The sequence below is a fragment of the Rhinoderma darwinii genome, chromosome 1 (genome assembly GCF_050947455.1).
Source record: "Rhinoderma darwinii isolate aRhiDar2 chromosome 1, aRhiDar2.hap1, whole genome shotgun sequence".
NCBI lineage: Eukaryota > Metazoa > Chordata > Amphibia > Anura > Rhinodermatidae > Rhinoderma > Rhinoderma darwinii.
Window position 1 is genome coordinate 132,771,931 of NC_134687.1, and position 20,913 is coordinate 132,792,843.

The 20,913-nt window shown below is 40.2% G+C and overlaps 1 protein-coding gene across 2 annotated transcripts in view; it reads left to right on the top strand.

Annotated features, from left to right (window-relative positions):
* Positions 1-20,913, top strand: part of OTUD4 (OTU deubiquitinase 4) — a 50,453-nt gene that overhangs the window by 9,622 nt on the left and 19,918 nt on the right. For both annotated transcript variants that reach the window (XM_075860383.1, XM_075860384.1), the window contains 9 exons: positions 2,825-2,897; positions 7,108-7,189; positions 8,410-8,557; positions 12,578-12,635; positions 14,660-14,771; positions 15,738-15,802; positions 17,944-18,044; positions 20,285-20,397; positions 20,493-20,661. In XM_075860383.1, coding sequence (XP_075716498.1) covers positions 2,825-2,897; positions 7,108-7,189; positions 8,410-8,557; positions 12,578-12,635; positions 14,660-14,771; positions 15,738-15,802; positions 17,944-18,044; positions 20,285-20,397; positions 20,493-20,661 — 921 coding nt within the window. The remainder of the gene's footprint in view (positions 1-2,824; positions 2,898-7,107; positions 7,190-8,409; positions 8,558-12,577; positions 12,636-14,659; positions 14,772-15,737; positions 15,803-17,943; positions 18,045-20,284; positions 20,398-20,492; positions 20,662-20,913) is intronic.

Sequence of the window (20,913 nt, forward strand, 5' to 3'; positions counted from 1 at the left end):
TAGTGATATTAATGTTCATGGAGTCTGGCAGCTAGGACATTCAGACCTCTAGAAATCATTGACGATCGTTCACATCTGTGTCAGGGCTCCATTCATGGGTTTCCGTCTGAGCTTTCCGTCAGGGGAACTATAGGTTTCCGTTTGCTTCACCGTTGATTTCGGATCCGATGTAAATGGTTTCTTTTTATCACCGTTGTTTAAGGGTTCCGTCGTTTTGACGGAAAGAATAGCGCAGTCGACTATGGTATTTATTTAGTCACAACGATGGAACACTTAAACAACAGTGACAAACAGAAACCATTTGCATCTGATCCGTCACCATTGAAATCAATGGTGATGCAAATGGAAATCTATGGTTTACATTTGTTTCAGTCAGGGTTCCACTCATGGGTTCCCCTGACGGAAAGCTCAGACGGAACCCCAGAACAGAGCCCTGATGCAGATGCGAATGAAGCCTTCACTTTTATCAATGAAGTGGTGGCTGTAGACTTCTTTAACTCATGTTCTCTTTAACCCCTTCCCGACATTTGATGTATCCATACGCCAAAGTCGGGTAGGGGAAGTATGGAACGGGCTCACGGAGTGAACCTGCTCCATACGATGCCGGTGTCGGCTGTAACACTTCAGAGTAACGAGCGGGATTGCGCTCGAGCGCGATCCCGCTCGTTTAACTCGTTAAATGCTGCGGTCAATAGCGACCGCAGCATTTAAATCGTTCGAAAGAGGGAGGCAACCCCCTCTAACAGCTCATCGCGCCCCCGCAATGCAATCGCTGGGGGGGCGATGGTTGCTATGGCTGCCTGGGGGCCTAATGAATGCCCCCAGGTCTGCCATCTTTGTTCCTACGGCAGGGCTTAATAGAAGCCTGTCAGAATCACGATATGCTGCAATACATTAGTATTGCAGTATATTGTGCAAGACATCTAACGATCGCTGGTTGAAGTCACCTAGGGGGACTTATAAAAAAAGTAAAAATGAGTCAAAGTTGTTTTTTATGTAAATAAAAAATGAAAAGTTAAAAAAAAAACAAAACATTTTCCCCCTAGAGCATAGTAAAAAAAAAAATAAACATAATTGGTATCGCCGCGTCCGTAAAAGTCTGAACTATTACAATACATCATTATTTAATCCACACGGCGAACGCTGTAAAAAAAAAATTGGAAACGCCAGAATCTCTATTTTTTGGTAACCTCATCTCCCACGAAAAATGAAATAAAAAGTGATCAAACCGTCGTATGTACACCAAAATGGTATCATTAAAAACTACAACTTATCCCGCAAAAAATAAGCCCTCATATCACTTAATCGACGGAAAAATAAAAAAGTTATGGCTCTCGGAATTTGGCGACACAAAATAAATTAAATTTTTTATACTTAGGTTTTTACTTGTAAAATATAGAAAAAACTATATATATTTGGTATCGGTGTAATCGTATTGACCCACAGAATAAAGTTAACATGTTGTTTTAATTGCACAATGAATTCCGTAAAAACGACACGCAAAAAAACAATGGAGGAATCGCTGTTTTTTTTTCATTTTCTACCCCACAAATAATTTTTTTCCCATTTCCTAGTACATTATATGGCACAATAAATGGTGCTACAAAAAACTACAACTCGTCCCGTCAAAATCAAGCCCTCATAGGACTATATAGACGGAAAAAAGTTATGGCTTTTGGAAAGTGGGGAGGAAAAAACAAAAATCTGAAAAAGGGCTGCGGCAGGAAGGGATTAATATAAAGTTACCACACACACACACACATCAAACTCTCCTTTGGAAATGGGGAACAGAGCCCCCAGTTTTTCATGATCGTGTGGGTCCAAGATGCAGGAACCGCATTAATCTGATTTTTATATGTATGATTGACAACTGATGACCTATCCACCGGATAGGTCATCCGTACATGATCTGTGGGGGTCTGACACCCGAACCCCGCACCGTTAAGCCGCTCCGGCTGCCTCCGGGCATCGGACGTACATGCCAGAAGCAGTTGGCTCCGGCCGCGGAATAACGGCTGAGCTGCAGCTCTGCTGCAATTCAAGTGAATAGGAGCAGAGCTGCAGTTCTGCAGCACGGCCGCTATGCTATGTACAGAGCTGACTTCTTCCGGCTCCGTACATCGCATAATGGGCAATAACACCCGGTGCCCACACAGATGATATACTGATGACTTATCCGCTGGATAGGTCATCGGTTGTCCGGTAGTAGACAACCCCTTTAAGAGTAATCTATGTATAGTGTCCAATTTTCCATTTAAAATAAATAAATAAAGAACCCATATAGGAATGAAATGTTTTTCCAGCAAATTGTTACACTAGCTCTAGTAATGTTAAATTTTTTTAATTAATACTTGTAAGTAAATGTAAAAGTGGGGAGGATTGCAACGTTTAATACATTTATATATCTTTACTAGTAGCAAGTAAATTAGGTCAGTGACTAGTCTGATAAACGTCATGATGAAGAACAACAACAATCCTACAGAGCGATGTCCTTCTAGGAAAGGGCAGCATGTGCTGAGCATATTACTCTCTCCCGGGCAGGCTGCCGCTTCCCCCTACAGAGAGCTTTTTGTTCTTTGTATATGAAAGCAGATACAATCTAGAGAAGCACCTGACCGGACAGGCCCTCTTTTATGTCCGAATGTGTTTTTACATGGCATTCCATTTGTAATATGTAGGGCCATGCTATATCTTACAGATGTCATATGCTGGACGTTTTCCCTCTGCTTAGTTCTTTTGTTCTGAATACTGTAATATGTTTTCATGAGGTAAAATCTCTTAGATTAAAAAACTAACGGCATTTCTGCCTCTTTTTTCTCTTTAGCAAAGATTTTATAATTTATCAAGAACCTAATGCATCCCCTGCTCGTGTCACTGATAATGGCTTTTCTGATAAGGTTAGTTCAATTTTTTTTTTTTTTTTTTTTTTATTTTTTTTGTACAATTTTAATATGTTTGTTATGCTATTGGTTCAGTGTGCATTAGGTACAATCCGGTACATTTTTATTTATTTTTTCTATTACTGGTGGGAAAAAAAAACCATTTTGAATTCCTTTACCTGAAACTGGTCCCTAAATACTATACGGAGAAGTTCTAATCTAAGAATAATACTGGATAAAAGTCCAATATAGCTATCAATAACATATCTTACCGTAAGGGAATGTGCACACGAAAAAAGCTCACGAATGATTATCGTACGCTGTGACGGATGCCTAATAGTGGCATCCATCACACATAGGCTATAATAGTATTCATTTAATGGATACGTCATGAACTCTCATTACCCTATTTATCTTATATGGCCTTTTCTATGACGTATATATGTTAAAGGGATACTATTATAGCCTATGGCTGACAGATGCCACTGTTAGGCATCCTTTTAACCCACCCATAGGCTATGATGGCATCCATTAAACCCCTTGAGGACCAAGCCTATTTTGCCCTTCAGGACCACAGGATTTTTCCATTTTGCTTCACTGCATTCCGAGAGTTACAAATTTTTTTTTTTCATTTTTCCATCTATGTAGCTGTATGAGGACTTTTTGCGGGATAAGTTGTTTTTCAATGGAACAATTTTGGGGTACATATACAGTGTATTGGGAAAGTCTTCAGACCCTTTTGCTTTTGTTAACATTTTGTTATGTTGAGGCCATGTGCTAAAATAAAAAAATTTATGTTTTTCCCCATCATTCTGCACTCCATACCCCATAATGACAAAGTTAAAACAGAATTTTAGCAAATTTATTCAAAATGGAAAAATGCATATTTCACATAAACATAAATATTCAGACTTTTTTATATTGCACTTTAAATTTTAGCTCTGGGGTGCCCCCATTTCTCTAGATCCTCTTTGAAATGTTTCTACGCCTTGATTGGAGTCCATCTGCGGTAAATTTGGTTTGATTGGACATTATTTTGAAAGACACACCCCTGTCTATATAAGGTCTCTCAGCTGACAGTGCATATCAGAGCAAATACCAAGTCATGATGAGGAAAGGACTGCATGTAGGGCTCAGACAGGATTGTGTGGAGGCACAATCTGGAGAAAGGTACAAAAAAAGTCTGCTGCACTGAAAGTTCCCAAGGGCGCAGTGGCCTACATAATTCTTAAATGGAAGAGGTTTGGAACAACCAGGACTCTTCCTAGAGCTGGCCTCCCCACAGAACTAAGTAATCGTTGGGAGAAGGGTCTTGGTAAGAGAGGTGACCAAGAACCCGACGATCACTCTGGCTGAATTCTAAAGATCCTGTGTGCAGATGAGCGAAACTTCCAGAAGGTCAACCATCATTCCACCAATCTGGACTTTATAGCACAGTAAGCCCATCTTGAGTTTTTAAAAAAAGCACCTAAAGGACGCTCCGAATGTGAGAAACCAGATTTTGTGGTCTGATGAAACCAAGATTGAACTTTTTGACCTCAATTCGAAGTGTCATGTCTGGAGGAAACCACGCACTGCTCATCACCTGCCCAATACCATCCCTACAGTGCAGCATGGTGGTGGCAGCATCATGCAGTGGGAGTGTTTTTCAGCAGCTGGGACAGGGAGACTGGTCAGGGTTGCGGGAAAGACAAATGTCACAACGTACAGATATATTCTTAATGAAAACCTGATTCAGAGTACTCTAGACCTCAGACTGGGCCGAAAGGTTCACCTTCCAAAAAGACAATGACCCTAAGCACACAGCCAAGACAACACAGGCGTTGCTTAGAGACAACTCTGTGAAAGTCCTTAAAGGGAAGGTGTCATTAATTTTTTTTTTTATCATACTGCTTTTAGTATGATATAAACATACATTTTATTTTCTTGTGTTCTACGTTTTACTTTTTTCTTTTACTTCTCTATGGGGGCTGCCATTTTTTTTTCATCTCTGTATGTGTCGATTAACGACACATACAGAGATGGAATACGGCACATACATCCCCATAGAGAATGCGAACGGGAGCCGTTCCATTCTCTGCAGCGTACGCCGTCTGTGTGGGAACGGCGCATGCGCCTCTCCCACACAGACCAAAACGAAGCTCGTTAGCAGAGCGAAATCCAGCGCCATTTTCATGTGGACCGGAAGCCGCTGCCGGACAGTAAGATGAATACTTCCGGCCGCGGCTTCCGGCCATATGTTCAAGGAAGCGAAGACACAAGGCATAGGAGCGGAGGCGGCAGGAGCAGGTAATTTATGTTTGTGTATGTGATGTGTGTGTATTATATTCGTGTCATACTGTCTGCTTAGCACTATCTAATCCTCCTACACTTTGCAGTCGCTCAGAAAATGGTGGCACACAGTGTAGGAGGTTTGAAGATTCAAACCCCTCCTTCTCCTGGCACTAGCCAGAATAAGGGAGGGGGGATTGTGTGAGGACACTAGAGCGAGTGTGTCTACCCCAAATTTGCAGCATAAAGCAATGAGGTTGCTTTACCACATTGACCATGCTGCAATTTTGGGAACTGCTCCCTCTAGTGACCATCACATGGAAATGTTATAAATTAGAATCTATTTTATAATATTTCCTGACTTGTGAAAAAATTAAAACTATGTGTAATCACTTAAATAATAATTGTTTAACTAAAAAAAAAATTCTAGCGACACATTCCCTTTTAAATGGCCCAGGCAGAGCCCTGACCTGAACCCAATCGAACATCTCTAGAGAGACCTGAAACTGGCTGTCCACCGAGAGTCCCCATGTAACCTGACAGAGCGTGAGAGGATCTGCAGGGAAGAATGGCAGAATATCCCCAAATCCAGGTGTGCAAACCTTGTGGCATCATACCCAAGAAGACTGGAGGTAGTTCTCGCTGCCAAAGGTGCTTCAACGAAGTACTGAGTAAAGGGTCTTAATACTTATGTCAATGCAATATTTTAGTTTTTTTGCTTTTCAATAAATTAGCAAAGATTAATAACATTCTGTTTTCACTTTGTCATTATGGGGTATTGAGTGTAGAATGATGGGGAAAAACTAGATTTTTATTATATCACAAGGCCTCAACATAACAAAACGTGAAAAAAATGTAAAGGGTCTGACGACTTTGCGAATGCATTGTAAATTATTGATTCATTTTTATTAACTCTTTCTGGGGAATGTAAAAAAAGCTGCAGTTCTGCAATATAAACGTTATTGATTTAACTTTTTTTTATCTATATTTTTTTTATATGCCATACACTGCAGGTCAATTAACATGATAACTTTATTGTATGGGTCATTATGATTCAGACTATACCCTGTGTGTGTGTGTGTGTGTGTGTGTGTGTGTGTATATATACTGTGTGTGTGTGTGTGTGTATATATATATAAATATGTGTAATGTGTGTGTGTATATATATAATACATATACATACATACAGACACATATATAATATACACACACACACATATAATATACATATTTTATATATATATATACAGATTTTTTGTGTGTGTATATATATATATATGCGTGTGTGTGTACACAAACACATATAGTATACACACACACTGTGTGTGTGTGTATATATACATGTGTGTGTGTGTGTGTGTGTGTGTGTGTTTTTTTATATGAAATTGTAATGTTTTTTTGATGAACTTTAATTATTCGCATTGTGTTTCATTGATCGCTGATATAATGCATTTCTATACCAAAGCATTATTGCCTATCCGTGTAAAACTGACATGCGATCTATTGGGTCGTGCCTTCAGCACTCCCAAATAGGCCCCTAGTTGCCATAGCAACCCCTCGCCTTCACTTGAATGGGACAGTGGTACAATACCTTGTGTGAACTCTTACATTTGTAGCAGCTGTGCAAAGTACGAACGAGACGGAAGTTATGGAAACAATGAAGAGGCTCTTGTGCTTGTATGAGCGCAATGGCCCCTTCAAACGGCAGATCGGCGGAGGTGCCGAGAGTCGGACCCACAATGATCTAATATTGATGGCCTACCGTAAGGATAGGCCTTCAATTAAAAAAAAAAAAACGGATAACCCCTTTAATGCACTTAAAAGAATTGATCCCTATGTCCCTGGAATGCATGGCAGCCATGGTAAGATAGTTGTAACTTTAAGAAAACATGTTGTAATTTTTTTAGAAGAATGTGAAATATTACAGTAATATACATATGTGGGTTTTATGTTTTAGATAATGCTCTGTTTTTCTAATGGAAACCATTACGACATCATATACCCTGTGGGTTTTGCTGAGAATGCCGCTATGTGCCAATGTAAGTAAACTACTGTAAAGCAGTAATATTTAGACAACTTCACTCCTCATGTTAGAAAATTTATTTATAAGTGTATATCCAAAAGCTAGCAATTAGTAATGAGTCTTGGCAGATTGGACTTCAGAATGGTGCTTGGTCATCATTGCATGGATTCCATGAGATATTTAAAGCAGGGATGTTGTACCATGATGGCACTGGGTGAGAGATCAGCCATACAACAAGTGACATATAACGCAAATCTATTCAGTGCTAATGTAAACTTTCTGTTACTGCTGAGTAAACGTGTTATATTTTTATAACCATTCAACTACAATGTGACTAGCGCCATGCTGCATGAAAAAATAAACTTTCACAAGACAATTTTTTTTTTAAAGTGGACCTGTCCGCTCTCTTTACATGTCTATTTTAGTAAATACTTGTATTCCCTATAGATAAACAATTCTGGAATAGTTTTTTTTTTTTTTTCTTCGAACTCTGTATTGTGTAGCTTTTATGTTATTCCTCCTACAAATTTATGAATAAATTGCCAGCTGGGTGTTACCAGTTGGGGGTGTGTCCTTACGCAGTCTGACACTGTCCAATCATTGCTGACAGAGTTATACTGGGTAGGGACATGCACCTTGGATAAGGGGAATGGTAACACCCAGTTACTAATTTATTCATCTGTTTCCAAGAGGAATAACAGAGGAAAAAGATCCGCCAAAATTGTTATTTTATGGGGAATCCAAGTATTCACTAAAACAGACAGGTCAGGAGAGGTGATGCCCTCTTTAAATTAGGTCATCTTTTCAGTTACGTTCTCTATACCATTTTTCTCTACGTTGTTCTGTTCTGTCAATTTTACAGAAAAAGGCTTAGATCCCTCTGATCGCCCAGTCTGGAGAAGTAAGGAAGCATACACTGTACAATAAACAGTGTATCTTCTTCCACACCTGATGGACTATACCAGGTTTCCTTTATTCTATAGGTATTTATGCCCCCGGGTATAGATTGTTTATGGCATTGCTGGCTTACCTATCTGCTAGCATAAGGTTTGGGAAAGGTTTAAATATATATTTTAGTTTGACTCCAAAATACAGTTAGCTCTGCTAATAATTTATAAAAAAAATGTACTTATGTATTATAATAGTGTTACTGATCTGCAGATGAATTTTAAGTTAAGCAGTTCACCTAAAATGTTTCAGGGGTAATGTTTTATTTCTCTTTCATTCCTTTTTTAGCTATCATTTATGAATTGCTCTATGAAAAGGTATTTGAGGTTTGTGTTACAAAACATGTGTTCAAAGCAGATACTTTTGACTCAAAACCTGAAGAAGAGGTCTACATCAGTGAAGCTTCAGGATCCGATGGGGAAATTGAAGTTGCTGGGTAAGAGCAATTCTAATATGCTGTAATTTAAAGAGGCTCTGTCACCACATTATAAGTGCCCCATCTCCTACATAAGGAGATCGGCGCTGTAATGTAGGTGACAGTAATGCTTTTTATTTTAAAAAAAACAATCTATTTTCACAACGTTAGGAGTGATTTTTGTTTATGCTAATGAGCTTTTTTAATGCCCAAGTGGGCGTACTTTTACTTTCGACCAAGTGGGCGTTGTACAGAGGAGTGCATGACGCTGACCAATCGGCATCATGCACTCCTCTCCATTCATTTACACTGCACTAGCGATATAGTTATATCGCTATGTGCAGCCTCATACACAAGCCCTAACATTACTACAGTGTCCTGATAATGAATACACATGACCATCCAGCCTGGACGTCATGTGTACTCAGAATCCTGACACTTCTGACTCTTTTCTGTGAGATTTACAGCAACGGATACGAAATCTCGTTTATCTCGTAATCTCGCGAGATTTCATATCCGTTGCTGGAATCTCACAGAAAAGATTCCTAACGTTGTGAAAATAGATCGTTTTTTAAAATAATAAGCATTACTGTCACCTACATTACAGCGCCGATCTCCTTATGTAGGAGATAGGACACTTATAATGTGGTGACAGAGCCTCTTTAAGCTGTAAAACTGAGCTAAAAAGAAAAGGCTTAAAAGGTTATGGAGGTTTCATTAAATAAGGCTGTATATGACTTCTCCCATCTTAACATAAATGATATGGACATACATACGGCCAAACACCGCCCCATTGCAGCTGTGTTCTTTAAAGAGAACCTGTCATGTATTCTCGTTTTTTTTTAAACCACGTACCTCCCTCTATTTCTGGCGTCCACAGCGCATTACCGTCGTCCCGCTTCAGCCCTTGCTGAGCTTGATGCCTCATATGCTAGTTTTGAGTGAAGGTAAAGAAAGGAGGAGACATCATCATCACAGCCATGCAAGAGGCAAGCTGAGCAGTGGAAGTAGAATGTCCTCCTAAAGAGGGCCAAAATATAAGTTACACCGTTGGAATCGAGAGAACGCCAGGAATAAGGGGAAGTATGTGGTTTAAAAAAATCAAAACCCATGACCGAGCCTCGAGGAGTATAACAGATAAAGTAACGAAGAACCCCATATCTTAGGGTAGGATTTGTCTTTGCTTACACAACCATTTTAGTGTTTTATACAAGTAACTTATGCAAAGGTGTAGTCGTATATGATTGAATACGTAGTTAGCATGCAATAAAATGTAAAGAATTTCTACAGGGTTTAAAGTTCATTTAACATTGTGAAATGGCATACCACGAACATTCATCTAACTAAAAATAAAATGTGTAGATTTCTCTTTCAAGGATTAAAATGAAGAAACAAATATACAGAAGGTCTGTATGAGGGTTATAGATAGTGGGGGACATTCAAAGTACAGTAGATGGCTGAAAGAACACACTGGATAGTAAAGCTTCATGGAGGGTCATATTTACAGTAATACATTTCAGTGGAGATCACTAGTTATTCCATCCGCCCTACATAACCTACCCACAAAAGAAGTTTTGGTTGTAGAATATGTATTGGAAGGAACTCTTAAAAGGGTTTTCCCACAAAACACATGTCTCCCTTATAGACCGGATAGGGGGTACGTGTGGGATAGCTAAGGGTCTGACCGTTGGGACCCACAGCGATGAGGAGAACGGGTGACAGTACGTTTTTCGAAGTGCTCAATCAGAATGGAGCGCTGGTGCGCATATGCGGCCTGCGCTCCGTTCATTTTTCTGGGACTGCTGTCCCTGGCAGCTACGTAGAAATTAATGGAGCGCTGGTCAAGCATGTGCACCTGTGCTCCATTCTCAAAGGGGTCTTTCGGTCCCCCACATTCTCTGCGCTGGGGGTCCCAGAGGTCGGACCCCCAACGATTACACATGTATCCCCTATCTTGTGGATAAGGGATACATGCGTTTGTGGGAAAACCCCTTTAATGGAATAAGTTTACAACTAGAGAATTGCCCTTTTTATATAGGCGTTATATATAATTTAATTACTTGGCAAATATCAACTTTGCCATACACCAGAGGAACTAGAAACAAGCTCACACTATATATAGATATATATACAGTGAAGGAAATAAGTATTTGATCCCTTGCTGATTTTGTAAGTTTGCCCACTGTCAGTCATGAACAGTCTAGAATTTTTAGGCTAGGTTAATTTTACCAGTGAGAAATAGATTATATAAAAAAAAAAAACTAAAATCACATAGTCAAAATTATATATATTTATTTGCATTGTGCAGAGAGAAATAAGTATTTGATCCCCTACCAACCATTAAGAGTTCAGCCTCCTCCAGACCAGTTACACGCTCCAAATCAACTTGGTGCCTGCATTAAAGACCGCTGGCTTACATGGTCACCTGTATAAAAGACTCCTGTCCACAGACTCAATTAATCAGTCTGACTCTAACCTCTACAACATGGGCAAGACCAAAGAGCTTTCTAAGGATGTCAGGGACAAGATCATAGACCTGCACAAGGCTGGAATGGGCTACAAAACCATAAGTAAGACGCTGGGTGAGAAGGAGACAACTGTTGGTGCAATAGTAAGAAAATGGAAGACATACAAAATGACTGTCAATCGACATCGATCTGGGGCTCCATGCAAAATCTCACCTCGTGGGGTATCCTTGATCCTGAGGAAGGTGAGAGCTCAGCCGAAAATTACACGGGGGGAACTTGTTAATGATCTCAAGGCAGCTGGGACCACAGTCACCAAGAAAACCATTGGTAACATATTACGCCGTAATGGATTAAAATCCTGCAGTGCCCGCAAGGTCCCCCTGCTCAAGAAGGCACATGTACAGGCCCGTCTGAAGTTTGCAAATGAACATCTGGATGATTCTGAGAGTGATTGAGAGAAGGTGCTGTGTTCAGATGAGACAAAAATTTAGCTCTTTGGCATTAACTCAACTCGAAATGCTGCCTATGACCCAAAGAACACCGTCCCCACTGTCAAGCATGGAGGTGGAAACATTATGTTTTGGGGGTGTTTCTCTGCTAAGGGCACGGGACTACTTCACTGCATCAATGGGAGAATGGATGGAGCCATGTACCGTCAAATCCTGAGTGACCACCTCCTTCCCTCCACCAGGACATTAAAAATGGCTCGTGGCTGGGTCTTCCAGCACGACAATGACCCGAAACATACAGCCAAGGCAACAAAGGAGTGGCTCAAAAAGAAGCACATTAAGGTCATGGAGTGGCCTAGCCAGTCTCCAGACCTTAATCCCATCGAAAACTTATGGAGGGAGCTGAAGATCCGAGTTGCCAAGCGACAGCCTTGAAATCTTAATGATTTACAGATGATCTGCAAAGAGGAGTGGGCCAAAATTCCATCTAACGTGTGCAAACCTCATCATCAACTACAAAAAACGTCTGACTGCTGTGCTTGCCAACAAGGGTTTTGCCACCAAGTATTAAGTCTTGTTTGCCAAAGGGATCAAATACTTATTTCTCTGTGCACAATGCAAATAAATATATATAATTTTGACAATGTGATTTTCTGTTTTTTTTTTTTTTATATAATCTGTCTCTCACTGGTAAAATTAACCTAGCCTAAAAATTCTAGACTGTTCATGTCTTTGACAGTGGGCAAACTTACAAAATCAGCAAGGGATCAAATACTTATTTCCTTCACTGATATATATATATATATCAATCTCTATCATCCAGCTAGAAAGGAGATTTGTGTGGTGCTTTGTGAGGAGAGCTCTGTCCGTCATTGGCTGACAGCAGCTGACTGACTTTGGGTACTGTGTAGTTGGAGCACTAAGTTTAACCCTTTATGGGTATCTTGGATGCCATTTTATTAATTATTTTGATTGACTAATATGTGAGGAGCAATTGACGGGATTTTTTTAATGATGGGGCAAAGTCTACACTTGCATTTTAAGTTTATAGCTCAAGGTATAAAACTGTTCATCTCCAGATTCGCTGTGGTGTTTATTAGAATAATGTTTTTAAATTCTTGCAGAAATAATAATCCGAGTATTGCCGATATGAATGGGTTTAAATCTCACAAGGATGGAAAGGTATGTCGTGTGTGTGTGTTATTATTTTTTTTATACTGATGACTCTTGGTTGGACTATACTGGAATGATTTGCAAACAAAGTAAGGCCAAAGCAAAATGAATGGGGACTACAAAAACTACCGAATGTGCTCTTTCTCCTGTTTCATAACTTCTATTTATGCCCACCCATTCTTGACCATATCTCGCTGTGAGCAGGGGGGACTGGGGACCACTCGTTCTTGGTTTCATGGGGGTCCCAGCATTAACAGTTTTATGGCTTAGCTAATTGACACGTATCAAAATGAAAAAGTCAAGTGGCTGAAAAAACACTTTTAAATGCAAGTTTATTGTCAAAGACATGAACAGTCTAGAATTTTTAGGCTAGGTTAATTTTACAGTGGGCAAACTTACAAAATCAGCAAGGGATCAAATACTTATTTCCTTCACTGATATATATATATATCTCAATCTCTATCATCCAGCTAGAAAGGAGATTTGTGTGGTGCTTTGTGAGGAGAGCTCTGTCTGTCATTGGCTGACAGCAGCTGACTGACTTTGGGTACTGTGTAGTTGGAGCACTAAGTTTAACCCTTTATGGGTATCTTGGATGCCATTTTATTAATTGACTTATATACTGGATTCATGGGATTGGCTCACCAGTATTTCCAGGAATTGAAATGTATTTGCTGTTGCTTCTAAATACTGTGGCCAATGTGGACTCCTAAGCTTGTTGGACATTGCATGCCAAAACCATGGGCATTAATATGAAGTTGGGGCTATACCAGCCTTCACAAGATTTTGGAGTGTTCCTGTGGTAATTGTTGTCCATTCAGCAAGAAGAGCATTTGTGAGGTCAGGCACTGATGTTGGATGAGAAGCTCTGGGTCAGTCAGTGTTTAATTCATCCCCAAACGTGTTCGATGTGGTTAAGGTGATGGCTCTGTGCGGGCCACTCTAGTTCCTCCACACCAAACTCATCACACCATGTCTTTATGGACCTCGCTCTGCACTGGGGCACAGTCCTACTAGAACAAGAAAGGGCCTTCCTCAAACTGTTCCCACAAAGTTGGAAGCATACGATTGTTCAAAATGTCTTTGTATGCTGAAGCATTAACATTATCCGTCACTGGAAATAAGGGGTCTAGCCCAAACCTTAAAAAACAACCCCAGACCGTAAGTCTTCCTCCACCAGTGCACTTTGCATTCCGGTAGGTAGTGTTCTTCCAGATTCATCCATTTGACTTCCACGTAGTGAAATGTGATTGATCCCTCCAGAGAACACGTTTCCACTGCTCTAGAGTCTAGTGGCAGCGTGCTTTACACCACTCCAGGCGACACTTGGCATTGTACATGGTCATCTTAGACTTGTGTGCAGCTGCTTGACCATGGAAACCCATTTCATATAGCTCCTGACACACAGTTCTTGTGCTGATGTCACAGGGGCAGTTTGGTACTCCTGCAGTGAGCAATGCAACAAAGGATAGGTGATTTTTACGCACCATGTGCTTCATCACTCGGCGGCACAGCTCTGTGATAACACTACATGGCTAAGTTGTTACTCCTAGGCCCTTCCACTTCACAATAATAGCACATACAGGTGACACTCGTGCAGATCTAGCAGATTTCAAAATGTAGCATCCCAGGACAGTGCCACATTTAAAGTCACTATGTGCGTCACTATAGCTGATACTACCAATGTTTTTCTTTGGCGATTGCATGGCTGTGTGCTTCATTTTATACACCTGTTTGCAATGGGTGTGGCTGAAACACCTGAACTCAATAGTTAGAAGGGGTTACCACATACTTTTGGCCATATACTGTAGTTCCAACATGTTCTGCAGGGCTGTACAGAGAATCCTGTTAATCCATTAGTATGTATTTGGAGTGTGGGAGGAAAGCCTCACAAACATGGAGAAGAACATACAAACCAATTTTTTATGACTTATTTTGCCTTTATAATACATAACGTAAACAGAGACCCACTTGTCATCGATGTTAGTTTTGCGCATTAATGTAGCACTGAAGGCTCGTATTTGTTTCTGCAGGTTCCCCAAAGAAAGTTTGGACATTCTTCTGTCTCCCCATCTGTTATTCGATCACTTAATCCCGGAGTGTATAGAAATGTGGAGTATGAGGTTTGGATGAAATCACAAAAAGGTAAAAATATGAAAGAAAAAACTAGCCACCGTGTATCTAAACTAGCAAAAGAAAACCGTCAGAACAAGAGTTTATATACAGTGGAATATTTCATACTGTTTCCGCCTCCACTATTATTGGTGCTGGGCTCTTTACCCCTTCCTGACTGCCCCACCTAAATTAAAGGGCTAATGCCACGGTATAGACTTTTATACAAAAAGTTAAAAGTCCTCTCTAAAATGCAGCTTTCCAAAAGGCAAAGTTTTGCTATAAGCATCAAGGCCTAAAATACCCACAGTCATAAAAGCATTAATAAAAAATAGAGCGGATGTGACAGACGCTGAAGTCATTAATGAAAATGTAATTGTCGAATCGGTCTATTCTCCTTCTCTGCGTTTGGAGCTTCCTCTGGCATTTCTGTTCGATTTTACTTGCAGAATAGTGCTGCATAATACATGTGGACTAGTGGACTTACTTTTTTGGAAAGGGATGAAGTCCTGTCAGTTCACTAGTTAGGAATATATGTCAAGTTCACCCAGAGCTGCTGTTCCAACTCTGCCTCTATCTGATAATTGCTTGTTGGTTCCCCCTTATTTCTTATAGATTGTAAGCTCCTATAGGTTGGGCTATATTTAATGTATTACGTTTACATTGTGTCCTGTAACACTATGTATACTGCAAGAAATGAATTATCTGTGAATGGTTTACAGTGGAATATGACAGAAGTTGTTCAAATAAAATAGTTCTTTAAATGTATAAGTAATTTTGTCTAGTTTACTTGTTCTGTAAGGATTTGAATGTTTTAGGTTTTCTTTTGAGAGTGCTCAGATAAGGAGTCTGATTTTGACTTTTGTTTTTTTCTATATTCTTTACGTTTTGTGAACATTTCTTGGAAATGAAAGCGTTATGATTAGATCGATAATTATATTCTTGAAATTTTGATATTGATCACACTTTTCTATATTTCTTTACTGTGTTGTATTTTAGATCAGCAAAACCTTGACTTCTCCATCGCTGCTGGTATGCAGTATTCTGTTGGAGACAAATGTCAGGTAAGTTATTATGTTAGAGGGGCCAGCATAAACCTGCTGACCGGTTCCCTTTGAGGGCAGCATGAAGTAGTGTCAGGAACTCTGATTTCTGCGGTATATCAGTTGTGTATGACTAATGTATTTTTTCAGAAACTTAGTTTATTAGTTGCATTCATGAGTCGTGGGCTCCCTCAACCTGCTGCTAATTGACAGCTTTCTCCCTATGCACAGTTAGGCCCCATGAACACTACCGTAAAAAAAATCTCCGTAACTGCGGACCGTAAAACGGTCCGAGGTTAAGGAGTCGCCCAGTTCTATTGGCCGCGGACGCTTTTCCGTATTGCTATGGATAGGTGTCCATGCCGTAGAACCGTGCCCGGAATTATGGAGCATGTCCTACTTTTCGTTTTTTATAGGCCGTGCTCCCATACTTTAAAAATGCGTCGGTGGCCGGCCGTGCCCACAATCGCGGGCCATGATTACGGGCACGGCTGTGTGCATGAGGCCATATAGGGAGAAAGCTGTCAATAATAATCGTTGTGGGGAGAAAGTAGGCAATAATAGTTGTGGGGAGAAAGCTGGCAATAATAATAGTTGTGGGGAGACAGCTGTCAATGATAATAGTTGTGGGGAGACAGCTGTCAATGATAATAGTTGTGGGGAGACAGCTGTCAATGATAGTTGTGGGGAGAAAGCTGTCAATGATAATCATTGTGGGGAGAAAGCTGTCAATGATAATAGTTCTGGGGAGAAAGCTGTCAATTATAATAGTAGTGGGGAGAAAGCTGTCAATTATAATAAGTGGGGAGACAGCTGTCAATTATAATAGTAGTGGGGAGACAGCTGTCAATTATAATAGTAGTGGGGAGACAGCTGTCAATTATAATAGTAGTGGGGAGAAAGCTGTCAATTATAATAGTAGTGGGGAGAAAGCTGCCAATAATAATAGTTCTGGGGAGAAAGCTGTCAATTATAATAGTAGTGGGGAGACAGCTGTCAATTATAATAGTAGTGGGGAGACAGCTGTCAATTATAATAGTAGTGGGGAGAAAGCTGCCAATAATAATAGTTCTGGGGAGAAAGCTGTCAATTATAATAGTAGTGGGGAGACAGCTGTCAATTATAATAGTAGTGGGGAGAAAGCTGTCAATAATAATAGTTCTGGGGAGAAAGCTGTCAATTATAATAGTAGTGGGGAGACAGCTGTCAATTATAATAGTAGTGGGGAGAAAGCTGTCAATTATAATAGTAGTGGGGAGAAAGCTGTCAATTATAATAGTAGTGGGGAGACAGCTGTCAATTATAATAGTAGTGGGGAGAAAGCTGTCAATTATAATAGTAGTGGGGAGAAAGCTGCCAATAATAATAGTTCTGGGGAGAAAGCTGTCAATTATAATAGTAGTGGGGAGACAGCTGTCAATTATAATAGTAGTGGGGAGAAAGCTGTCAATTATAATAGTAGTGGGGAGAAAGCTGCCAATAATAATAGTTCTGGGGAGAAAGCTGTCAATTATAATAGTAGTGGGGAGACAGCTGTCAATTATAATAGTAGTGGGGAGACAGCTGTCAATTATAATAGTAGTGGGGAGAAAGCTGTCAATAATAATAGTTCTGGGGAGAAAGCTGTCAATTATAATAGTAGTGGGGAGAAAGCTGCCAATAATAATAGTTCTGGGGAGAAAGCTGTCAATTATAATAGTAGTGGGGAGAAAGCTGTCAATAATAATAGTTCTGGGGAGAAAGCTGTCAATGATAATAGTTCTGGGGAGACAGCTGTCAATTATAATAGTAGTGGGGAGAAAGCTGTCAATAATAATAGTTCTGGGGAGAAAGCTGTCAATTATAATAGTAGTGGGGAGAAAGCTGTCAATTATAATAGTAGTGGGGAGACAGCTGTCAATTATAATAGTAGTGGGGAGACAGCTGTCAATTATAATAGTAGTGGGGAGACAGCTGTCAATCAGTGACGAGTGGGTGTACATTATCTGCACAACAAATACAGGGTAATGAAACTTTTGCGCACATTGATTGCTCATGACTCTTCTCACATTTAGTGTATAATTTACTGTATTTAAGATATTTTTGGGAAACCCTTTTGCTGCTCAGCATTTTATAAGTGCACTATGATCATTTAAACCAATATTGTAATCACTGGTTTATAGGTCCGCTTGGAGTCAGGTGGAATGTTTTATAATGCGCACATCCAGGAAGTTGGTGGGGATAACAGACCGACAGTTGTTTTTGTGGAGGAACTGGGACAAAAGTATGTATTTTTCTTATTTCCTGAGTTTGTGCTCAAATCTTACACTGGTGTTTTAAAGTGGTAGTTTCTTTTGGCCACGGTCAACAACCTTGTTGTACCTGTATAGACACATACTGTACATAACCCAAGGTGTTGGCAGTAGTAGCCTTAACCGTTTCCTGACATTTATCTTACTTGGATCTCATTGTTAGGAAGGTCTTTCTGCAAAATACTACACGTGCAGAAACTGAGCCTGCACGATCAGCAGCTGGTGTCGGCTGTACACTACATCTGAGACTGCTAAGACGACCAGGATCTGAGAACTCCGATCCCAGTTATTTAACCCCTTAGATGACGTAGTAAATAGCGACCATCGAATCTAAGTGGTTAGAGACCGATTGCCCCCCCCACGACTCTATTGCATGGTGACGATGGGTTGTTATGGCAGCAGGAAGCCTATTAGACCCTGTAAAACTGTAAGGCATAATACACTGCAATACAGAAGTATATCATTGATCAGAAATGTGGTTTTTCAAATCCCCGAGTAGAACTAATAGAAAAAAGTAAAAAATTTAATGACCCGAACTATAACATTGTCACGTTCTTTATCCCGCAAGGTGAGCGCCTTAAAAACAAGGCCAGAATTGCTATTTTTTTGGTCACCTCGCCTCCCAAAAAAGTGTTTAAAAAGTCACATGTGCAGTACACCAAAACGGTACTAATAAAAACCACAGCTTGACCCCCAGGCGAAGGCTTCTGGCCGAAACGTGCGTCGGGGTGTGACGCCAGACAGTGTTGTCCATGACATGGGTAAGGTTTTCAGTGCACTGTGCAGAGATAATATACGGTGTATACACAGCTATACCCATTATTGAACCATACCATGTTTATTTTCAATGTATACTGATTGTTTTCTTGCTTTCTTGGTTGCTGTGATTATATAGGTTTATGTATAGTTTCATGTGACATCAGGGGAGCAGGCTCTCTCGGCCCTTTGTGGCCTCATACATGCACATTTGTGTGCCTTGAGTTATTCATTGCACAGCTCTGCCCCTTTGTTTCTGATACAGCGCCATTTTTTGCATATCACTGTTTAGTTGTCCATCTGTACTGTGGTAATCATCGCTATGCTTTTATTTATTTGTTTGTTGTTTTAATCTTATTCAATAATAAATTTATACCTTTTTAATTGATCTCTGGTGTGTCCGACTCCGATCTTCAGGTTGTTTGTTTAGTTCAGCGGGTTTTACACCGTTACCACCATGCTCATCATGGGCTCGTATGCCCCTCCCCCTCTACACATCATACACCAATAAAGATAATTATTCATATATATATATTGGGGTATTTTTGGTGCAAAGGTATAGCAAAACCACAGCTTGTTCCGGACTAAGCGCTTCTGCCCCCCCCCCCCACTAGTAAAAACTTCTGACATGTTACTTTGACATGTCAAGTTTTATGAAACGACTATTACTATTTAAAAACATTGAATTATTTGAGTGTTGGAGTTTTTACAAAAGGGTGAATATGGAAGTTTCTAATATATATATATATAGGCCTCCCAAAGCCACTTCAGAACTGAATAGTTCAATAAAAAAATGTTTTTGGGAAACGGTCAAACCTCCTACACTGTGTGTCGCCATTTTTTGAGCTAACACACCATGTAGTAGGTTTACATACAGTAGTAATCACACACTAAAACACGTACATACACAGACCTAACTTACCTGCTCCTGCCGCCGCCGCTCCCTCCGGTCCGTCCGCTCCGGTCTGCTCCGGTTGCTTCAGAACACACGTCCGGAAGTCGTTATCTCACAGTCCGGCCGCGGCTTCTGGTCGACATGAACATGGCGCCGGATTTCGCTGTAGCGAAGACCTGACTTTTGGTCTGTGTGGGAGCGGCGCATGCGCCGCTCCCACACAGACCGCGTACGCTATAGTTGATGGAATGGCTCCCGTTTGCATTCTCTATGGGGATGTGTGTGCCGTATTCCATCACTGTATGTGTCGTTAATCGACACATACAGAGATGGCAAAAAAATGGCAGCCCCCATAGAGAAGAAAAAGTTAAAAAATATAAAAAAGTTAAACACAAACACACACATAAATAAAAGATTTTATAATAAAACACTAAATGCAAATTGATATCAAAAATTTATTTTTCGTGACACTCGACCTTTAAGAAATTTGTCTGCATAGAATTTTGAACCAACTTCAGCTTTGCTCTGATCAGTTGTTTACAAATTCTTTTGTTTCTGTAGACGTACTGTTCAGATGAAAAACCTTAAATCAATTTCCCTGAACACTAGTGTAGATGGCTGGAACACTGTTGCAGGAAAAAAAATAAAGAAGACCTCTGCAGGTGGCCATATAGGTAAGCATATATCCTTATGGATTGGTTCTATGTATTAAGATAATGGGGGAGGGGTTATTCTAACTTCATATGTTTTTTTTCTTTCTAATATTTAGAGAGAGATTACAGAGGACAAAAGAATTATAGTAAAGCTGTAAAAGCTCAGCCTCTAACCTCTCGCCTGCAACAAACTTCCACAAACAAGCCGCATGTGTTGTCTTCAGATCAAACTACCCTAATTGAGAGCAAGGGACGGAGCAGGACTCCTCCGAAAGTGCCTGGAAGGTAAACTGCTGTGAAGTGTTACAAAGATTGGAATTCTGGTTTCAAATTTAATTGAAGTAAATGACACCAGCCATATACTTTGGAAATAATCGTCGCCTCCTTCCCATGGTTGCCAAACGCCTGTAAATTCCTAAACCGTTGGTAAAAATAGGGCACTTTTTTCCCAGTGTCCGTAATGGAATTCAAAATATTACATTGTTTATATGGGCAAAATTACATGGCACTTTACTTTTTATTGCAATCCGTTTGCTG